Consider the following 9,668-nt stretch of genomic DNA (forward strand, 5'->3'; position numbering starts at 1 on the left):
TGTTTGTTTTTTTTTTTTTTTTTTTTTGAGAAATTGCTCTGTTTGTTTTAGTGATGATGTTTTCTAAAAAATAAGTCGTTTCCAAAAAAGTATTTTATATAAAACTATATCATTTTCTTATTTTCTAAAAATAAGCTATACTTTTTTAGTTGACCAAAGATAGTTTTCCTTTGACTCATTTTTTCTAATGCTACTAAACACTGAAAAATATAGAAAACTATATTTACACATTAAAACAAACAAAACATAAATATATGAAATTTGTATGCATTCTAAGAATGGCTATAATATATAATTTAACAATATGATTTTCAAAAAATTAGTTGATTGAAAAATTATTAAGGGGTGTATCATTAAGTTACATGAGTTCCAATTGCACCAAATCAAGCCAATGGAATGCTAAATTCATGATTCACCCGATTATACAGGATAGAGATATCAAATCTTAGAACCTTTATCCCTGGAAGATTGAGAGAATCAGCATCATAGCCACCAAATTTTAAATATGATTGATTCACAAATGCACGTGACTGTTCTGGTGCACAGTAAGCTCATATAGCGGCAAGTCAACCACACATAAGTAGTAAACTAGCATATGACTCGGTATTGAAAACAAATTGGGAATCATCATAGATGCGAAACAAAAGAGGCTAAAACATGACTGTCTATATTAGTTTAAACACAAAAAGAATCTAGCTTTGGTGTGTATTTTGAGCTCTGCCTTGGTTTGAGAGAAAATTACAACCAAAGAAAGGGAGACAATAAAAGCAAACCAAAAGCCAAAAGATGGAACAATCAAGGCAGCTCCTTCACACCAACCTGCCTCCTCCATCTATAGCTATTGCATCTGCCCAGATCCATAACGGGGCAACATTGATGATTGAGGCATGCCACTCTGCATAGGAGACTGCATCATTCCTGGGGCAGCTTGAGGTGGCATTGTCCCAGGTGGCATGTAAGGATTATTATGCATTTGCATCGGCATGGACTGAGGCATTGGTGGAACACCCGGGCCCCACCCAGCTGAAGGTTGTTGAGGCATCCCGGGCTGCTCCTGACTTGGAGTAAAAGGAGCCCCACTGTATTGAACAGCAGAGCCCATCACTGAAGTCGGCTGTTGCCCCAGAATTGAGGGCTGGGAGTTCACCATGGGGGTGGTGTTAGGGATTGTATAGTCTCTGCTCCGATCATTGTTGACCTGTAATCAACATGCCATGCTCCAAATGTAAGGACCATTTGTTTTTTTTTTTTTTTTTTTTAATACATCGATACTTGGGGGAGGGGGGAATGTGTAAGGGCCATTTCTTTCAAATTTCAATCAATGAAAGGTGTGAAAAGGACTGTCATCACTGTTCAATAACATTTTTTTTTCTTCTTCTTCTTTTTAGTACTCTATCTCTCAGCTTTGTAAAGCAAAATACTATAGACCTACCTCAAAGTCTCAAACCCACCAAGGCCCACCCCATTTACCACCCTAAGCCCGAAACATGAGCATCACCGTTCCAGCGATACTATTCTCAACAAAAAATAAAATAAAAAGGTACTCAGTAGTCACTCCCCTTCCCCCCACCCCCAAAGAAAAAGAAGAGAAATGTCAACAGATAAGGATAATGACAGCTGAATGCCCAGGGTTGCAGATTTTTAAGGGGGAAAAAATCTCAGTACCAGTTTTAATCGTGTTCAAGCAGCAAATGTAGGTTCCTACCAGAAAAAAGCAAACAATGGGAAGTTTAATAGGACTGATTCCTAGAACTGCATTTCTATTTCACCAATAGCAGCCTTTGGCGTTATCTATCACAGTGAACCATATCTAAGGCAAGACTTTAAGAAGATAAGCAGAATGAAAATCAAATTACCATCTACAATTCAGTAATTAATCCAATCTCAAAATGCAAATAATTTCAACTTTTTCCCCTAATTGCAAAAAGTTTCAAAATCTATGACTAAGATTTCATCTAAGCCCAAGCCTAGTTGCAAGATTGCCACAAAACCAACAATAAAACAAAGACTATGAATTGAAATAAACTGAACAATGAAATATCTATCGAACTCAAATATGTTTCATAAATCCAAAACCCTAAATCACATCTTAACAATGAAGCCACAAACAAAGATGCTGGTTTTGCACAAAATAAAAAAAGGTGAACAAGATTTTTATTTATTTATTTATTTTGGATAAGTAAAATTATATAAAAAAGGAGACCTTTTTTGTTGGTTGATGTAAGGAAGTGGCATCCTTGCCTTTAGTTCCCTTCCCATGAGACACCCCACAAATCCCATGGACAGATAGTGTGTGGATAGAACCTAAGACCTCTGGGTTTATGTCACTCCCCATACCTATAAACCCACCACCCAAGTACCCCCTTGGGGGGGAAAAAAGGCAAAAAAGATAATAGCAGTAAAAAGTTATTGAGGGCCACAGTGAAAACATTTGTGTGTAGCAAATAAAGTTTTCCTGCCTTCTCCTTAACAATAATTGAGCTTAACCAAATGGTCCAGATCATAAAAGATTGGTTGTATCCACTATCCACCTTTCTCTTTCTAGTAATCATTGTAAGTAAATAGACAACATAAGACAAACTTCTTTTCAAAGGATATAGTTTGATTACCTTAATGCTGAGATCAGTATGGCGTGAATATGAGATGTGAAGCTTGCAAAACCCTCCATCGTAGATGCAGTGTCCTTCCAGGGCTTCCTTAGCAACAACAGCAGTTTGAACATCTGCAATCATGGCATGATCAGTACCAATTATAAATTCTAGTCCTAAGTGTTATAATATAAAGAAGGCTGCAAATCTTTTCTCACTAGCAATGTCTGCAGAACCCATATGGCACTAATACAAAAGAGTTATGCAGTAACTGCACAGTAATAAAAGCATGCCTAACACAGGTAAAATGTATCTGAAACTAGCAAGATGCTCAGGGTCAACGTTTGGGTAGATGAATATGATATTTATCTTCCTCAAGTCAACCAGTCAAGTATGTTTAATATGCCTATATGAATAGGGACAATTACGTAAGAGGATGACTTGTTGCCCGTTATAAATGCTCTGAAATTGTAATGCCCAGGCTCAACAGATTAGGAGATTAGAATGCACACCCACAACAAACAGCTACCACCATTCGGTTGTCATTGAGCAAAAAATAATGATTTATTTTGATGCAACCAGGCAACAGAAAACCATGATAATATATTTTTAATTGGCATTCACTTTGGGCAATTAAATAAGTGCATAGGCATAGCAGCCTAACACGCAGGCTACAGATAACAAATAGGTTAACACCCTTTCCTATCTCTCCCCCAGTTCCCCCCACCCCCCACCCCCCAACGCCACCCCACCCCACACACACAACACCCCTCTCCTCTTCTCCTGCTTGTTAAGCATGATATTATAAATAAATAAAACATGAACAGTCAGGTTTAGAGACTACCAGGGTACTGAATCAAAGCCTGCACACCCCCATTCTTATCAAACATGGCAATCTTTTGTACAGGCCCAAAAGCAGAAAACACCTAGCATGAAGACAAACAAACTAAATATCAGTATTGAGTATGACCAAAAAATAAATAGCGGAGTTAACCAAGAATTTTAATATTTGCTGTGTGATTCTAAGTACCATGTGTAAAACGTCCAAGGTGACAGCGTATTGCATATTCTCAATAGATGCAAGAAGAACGTTACTCTCTGGTTCTAGCTTTTTCCCATCCAAACCCATAATTACCTGCAATTACGACAAAATAATTCTATTTAATCAAACCAAAAATATCATACATTTGAAGCATCTCTATATAACTATATTCACCAAGAAAAATTAGAACTTTCTGGGGACAACACTTTCTGGAAGTGGTTATGGCAGATGAAAACACCAAGCAATATTAAAACTTTTGCCTGTCATGTGATCATGACTGCAAGGAAATATGGCCAACAAAGTCCAAGCTGGTAAAGAAGAAAATCATGGTTGACAACATGCATGAGCGAAGTGGACAAGCAGTGAAAACTACTTTACATGCATTCTGAGGGTGTGATGTAGCAAGGAATGTATGGGACTACAGAACTGCTCGACCCCAAGGCCTGCCAATGCAACAACCATCTTTTCTATTGCTGGCATGGGATGTAGCAGAACAAAGCAACAAAAATGACTCAGAACTAAATATGTCATGCATTCCAAGGTTTAGCAATAGCCACCCTTTGCTATGCTATTGTGCAGAAGAAATCTTCCCGAACATCTAACGGAATTAACAAGGACTAAAAAGTAACATTTGATTTAGGAGACCTCTTTGGAAAAAAAAAAATCTAGCAACCACTAAAGATGCCAATGGAATGTCTGAGTAACACAAACTATAAATCTATATAATTAAAGAAATTGTCAATTCCCAAACATTACCTGCCCACTTCCATCTATGGCTGATGGAGCAACAGGAAGGTAAGGATTAGTGTAGTCCCTGAATCAACATAGAATGTAGTTATAATAATGCAAGGCAAATGATGATAAAAGGGGTGTGCAGGAAAGGATGAAGGGTGAAAAAGTGGAAACAGACTAGTAATAAGTGCATCCATATCGCACGTACAACTGAAACAAGAAAGAAACATCTTATGCACAAAACAATGTAGGAGTGCAGATATTTGGAATTCTTAATACCAAGATAAACAAGAATACCTGCTACGGTGGCTCTGGAATTTCACACTCAAATCTGTGTGTGCAGAATACGTGATCCTAAGGGTACATGGCCCCAAATGCTCAGGGAGAAGATAACTGAAACCAAGGACAAAAAATGTCAGCAAAGCACAATGCTGGACAGTTCATAACTGATAAGGTACATAAAGTGCATAGCTTTGTCAGTGGAGCACATGGTTGCGCTAGGATGTACCAATCAAGGTCCTACTTAGCACATTTTCTACACAAAGAATGGTCTCATTGGCACAACACAGCAATACAATATTTTCTACATGTTCAATGGAAAAAGATATTGAAATGAGTAGGGCAAGGGAAGTTTGAAAGTCCATCTGAAGTCTGACAGATCACTTATACCAAAAATGTTGTCTAACAGCCAATGATGACCAGTCCCAACGCATGTGCACCACGTGACAGCCATATGGTCCACAGAAGTTGGACTAAATACCATGTCAAACAATTAATACAACTGTCACCTAGGAATGCTTCTTCCATCTAGGGCATTCTTTGCAGAAGAGGCAGTCTCTGTATCTGAAAATTGTACCAGCGCCTGAAAAAGGATTGTGTACAACATGAGCTTGTATTCAATGGCCGGAAGAAAAGAGTGAAAAGAAAGAAAGAAGAAAAAAAATACAAACCTGGAATCCAGCTGTCTTCTCAAAGGTAGTAATCTTATGCACAAATCCAAAAGCAGAAAAAACCTGCATCACTAAATAACTTTCAGAATGACATACAAAAATAAATATTCTATGAAATAAAGAGCTAATAACAATTATAACCCCTTCAAAGAATTTATTGCAGAAAACTGGAATCACAGATAATTTCAAATTTTTCTAGATATTGGACAAGCAAAGGCCACCAATAGATTTCATCAATTACGCATGCTGTTAAACTTTTTTTTTTTTTTTGATAGGTAAGAAAAATTATATTAAGAAACTACAGCATGCATGAAAAGCACAAAGTAGTAGATACGTACACAGAGGAAAGAAAACAGGAAACAGGAAACTAATTACAGAAAAGAAGAGCCAGATTCATCAATTACACATGCTGTTAAACTTCGGAACCAGATTTTCTATTTTTTTTTAAATAACATAGGCAACCCGTCTAGAGAATAGCCCTTTGGATTCCCTTTGGACTCACCTCTAGCCAGTAAGACATAGGAACCAAGATTTTGATATACATAAAATAATAATCAAGAATTGCTAGAGAAAATATATCACTATGCATCCACAATATTGCAAACAAAATGCTAACAAAAACTACAAGTTGACCTTCAGATGATTCGTTTATGTGAAATAGATATCTCCCTGAAATAAAGACCAAGAATTAAAAAGAAAAAAAGGGGGGGGGGGGATGCTAACAGCATCCTGCTGTTGGGCACATCATTTGAATCAAGCTTCGTAAAATTATAAGCTTATTCAGCTCCTGACTAGATTCTAAGGCTATAAACCCTCAAAGGAATGAAGATCAAAATCATAAGCTTGCATTCACTTTTCTACACAGACCTCAGTTCTTTTTTTTTTTTTTAAAAAAAAAAAAAACCTACAACTACAATTATAATGGATTTGCATAAATTTAATAACTGAATACCACAAAGTTCCATAAGAATTATACTGGATGTAGCTACGCTACTAAGCACAGAGCATGCAGAAAATAGAGGAAGAGGGATGCACAAGAGAAAAGAAAATATAAAATCCTAAACTATTAGAATGGTAGGTATAGGGAGTTGATGAGGAAGAGTAGGGAAGAAAGAGGCAGTGTTAAGGAGAGGAGAAAGGAGACAAACACACATGCGCTCTTTCTCCCGATGCACTAAGCTGCCATCGAAGATATTGCCTTGATATGGCCCTGCTGATCCATTTACATATATGTCAAACAAAAGCTTTCCAAAACATGACAAACCACAACCTAATTACAATAACTCAGTGGATGCATCCTTATAGTACAAGTTTACTGTTTACCTCTTCAACTTTCATGAAAAAGCATGCAATTTGCTTACCAGGTGTAAAACATCAATGCTAACAAGGCGTGCATCTGCACCCTCTATTGTTACCAAAAGTACATTTCCAGCAACATCTGCAGTAGTTTTGTTGTTCACTATTTCTTGCCTATTTGAATACTGTAGGTAGACAGTTTTTCCACGCACTTGAGCAGGCTCTGAGGATGAGGCATAATATGATATCATAGCAATAGCTTGATTTAAATCAGCCTGAAGAAATTAAGATATAAAAAAGTAACAATTAGTTGCGTTGTATAAACAGCAGGACAACAATGAAAAGATTGAAAAAAATAAAACTAAAATAAAATTGTGCTAAAAAATTCAATAATTGCAATGTATAAACAGCAGGACAACAATAAAAAGATTGATAAAAATAAAACTAAAATAAAATTGTGCTCACAAATTCAATAAAAGCCTGATTTCGGTTTGCTCCAACATTGCACTTTGTGTTCACAACTTTACCAAATGGCTTCCCAAGTTCAATCAGTTCCTCCTCTGTGCACTCCCATGGCAAGTTTCGCAAATGGAGCACCTTTGATGGAGGTTGGGTGTAACGAAATTGTGGCTGACTGGATACCGATGCCATTCGAACAATAACCCCACTCCTTATTAGCCACAAAAAAATGTGTAGTCCCTAAGACCACTAGAAAAATAACCCATTTCATAGTCAGGTTCCGCATTGGAGAAGCACAAACTTAAATTTCCTCATCTTTGCTACATATTATCAAAACTAAAAATTCACAACCTTAAGGTTATCTCCTGTCTTGCTTCGATATTAACACAAATCACTTTCATGACATGCACGCATCGTGTATTATACATACTACATATAACAGGGTGTAAACGTGCAGATAGATGAGTTTCTTATCCAACACAACCAGATGTTTTTGGGTCCGTTTGGTTAAGCGTTTTGGGAGCCTAAAAGCGTGTTTTTTAAAACCCAAAACTCCGTTTTGCAACACCAACTCCTCATAAACTTTTTTTAAAAACGCTCATTTTAAACTCAAAACACCGTTTTGCAACAGCTGCTTCTACAAACACACCCTTTGTATAAAAAAATGCACTCTTAGTCTTAGTATTACATAAATTCAATTTAAAACTTATTATTCTCTCTCTATTTTAAGCAAAAAAAATTAAGACAAACAATGTGGAAGACACAACTTCACAGAATTTTCAATATATACACAAGCATAAGCAGAAAATTACAAATTTGAAAGTGACAGCAAATCTACCCAAGTACAAGCAACCCAAGCAAATACATTTATCAGCTATAATCAAAGGAAGTTATAGATACCAAAATCAAAAAGAAAACAGAAATATAGAATTGCCCATTAACATTAATCAAATGCCCAATTTAAAAAAAAAAAAAAAAAAAAAAAAAAAAAAAAAAAACCCAATAGCAATTTTTATACATAGCTACAAATTGTTAAACATTCAAGCTCATATACATACAAAAAGAGTTCGCTAAACCAATACATAAACAAACCTGCAAGATATAAATTTCACCCAAAAAACAAAAAATTCTATAACCGATTCGCAGTATCAATTTCAATATTACAATAGAGAAATTAGGGCAGAAATCAAAATCGAAAATTGAACCATGAAAAATGAAATGAAAAAGTACCTGAAGAAATTAACGGAAAGTAGAGCTTCCGATTATGGGTGAAATTTTCTATGTTTGATTTTGATTTTTTTTTTTTTTAGGGTTTTGAAAGTTTCAGAGATGCCGTAACGGAAAAACAGGTTTTTATAGAGCTAAACAGAGACGTATCTGCGTTTTATCGACTGGCGTTTTTTTTTTTTTTTTGGTTGGCGCTGTGCGGTGTTGAAGAGGATCAGGATTCTACTAACACGCTATTTTACCACAAAGAGCTAAATAAATACTATTAGATAGTAATAAAAAAGTTACCTTGCTATTTAAAATATTAAAAAAAAAATTATTATACTCTTTTCGTTCCAAAAATGTTTATAAAAAAAAAAAATCAACTTTTTAGAGAATTAGGTCCGATAAAAGATTTTTAGTGATATTGTTTAAGTATTGTGAAAATATATATGGAAAAAAAATGTTGTAAAAATACGTATTGTAATGTTTAAAAATGTAACTTTTTAAAGAATTATTATTTATAGGTTAAAAATGTACAAATTTTCCAAGCTATTTTTGTTTTTAAATTACAACGGTTGTCCCTTTTTTCTTTTTCTTTTTTTCGGTTTTGGAAAATGCCGAGATAATTTATTTTAAAAAACACTGGTAAGTTCTGTTTTTTTTAGGGTAACTTTTCAAAATACCCAGCTAGAATAAGTTTTGCCACTCGATCTATGCCTACAATGGATTTCATTGGGTTTGGTTGGATTCAATTGGGTTTTAGACTTTGAGAGTCATAATTATCTAATTTTTTAAAAAAAAAAAAATTGTTCTTTTAGACAGTTGATGGGTCAATATGGATTCCATTTATTCTTTTCCTAAACATTAATTTATTAAAATTACATTCGTCAATTAATTAGTAACATGTATCAAATATCACCATTGAGTATTGTCATTATCAATTATATTATTTACTATATGATATATATAAGTTTATATTTTATACATAATTTTAATCTACAAAAACTTTCAATTTAAACAATTTATTGATGACATAACTATTGATCTTTAATTTTCTAGAAATTTTGCAAACATGGAGGACATAAGAAGAAGATATAATCTAATGATAGATTTATCAAAATTCACTTCCAATAAAAAAATATTGAATAAAGTTGTAATCTAAGACTACAACCAATTTTATGTGGGATTATAAGGTTAAACCTTTTGATGAAAAACTATCCCAAAAAAAAAAAAAAAAAAAAACCTTTTGATACCATTTTATGACCATCAAATGATTATCCAGAGGATAAAACATTTTGATGCTATTTTCCGCAAATATTTGTGACTCAAACATTTTGTTTCACATATAATAGTAATAATAATTATAATCATCTCTATAGTATATAATCGCAA

General features: G+C 34.6%; 1 protein-coding gene across 3 annotated transcripts; it reads right to left on the reverse strand.

Annotated features, from left to right (window-relative positions):
* Positions 1-596: 596 nt before the first annotated feature.
* Positions 597-8,504, reverse strand: LOC115960165 (polypyrimidine tract-binding protein homolog 2). Of its 3 annotated transcripts, none has more exons than XM_031078919.1 (11): positions 8,298-8,504; positions 7,074-7,316; positions 6,674-6,883; positions 5,313-5,375; positions 5,151-5,224; positions 4,660-4,755; positions 4,387-4,444; positions 3,619-3,723; positions 3,433-3,514; positions 2,610-2,722; positions 597-1,198 (listed from the first exon to the last, which is right to left on the reverse strand). In XM_031078919.1, the coding sequence occupies exons 2-11, from the start codon at positions 7,257-7,259 to the stop codon at positions 839-841; spliced, it is 1,347 nt and encodes a 448-aa protein (XP_030934779.1). In that variant the 5' UTR covers positions 7,260-7,316; positions 8,298-8,504; the 3' UTR covers positions 597-838. The 3 variants fall into 3 exon arrangements, with proteins under 3 accessions (XP_030934779.1, XP_030934780.1, XP_030934781.1); XM_031078920.1 differs by lacking the exon at positions 8,298-8,504 and adding an exon at positions 6,465-6,525; XM_031078921.1 differs by lacking the exons at positions 7,074-7,316; positions 8,298-8,504 and adding an exon at positions 6,465-6,522 and having other exon boundaries at positions 6,674-6,800.
* Positions 8,505-9,668: the final 1,164 nt, after the last annotated feature.

The sequence above is a fragment of the Quercus lobata genome, chromosome 9, assembly GCF_001633185.2.
Source record: "Quercus lobata isolate SW786 chromosome 9, ValleyOak3.0 Primary Assembly, whole genome shotgun sequence".
In the NCBI taxonomy this organism is placed as follows: Eukaryota; Viridiplantae; Streptophyta; class Magnoliopsida; order Fagales; family Fagaceae; genus Quercus; species Quercus lobata.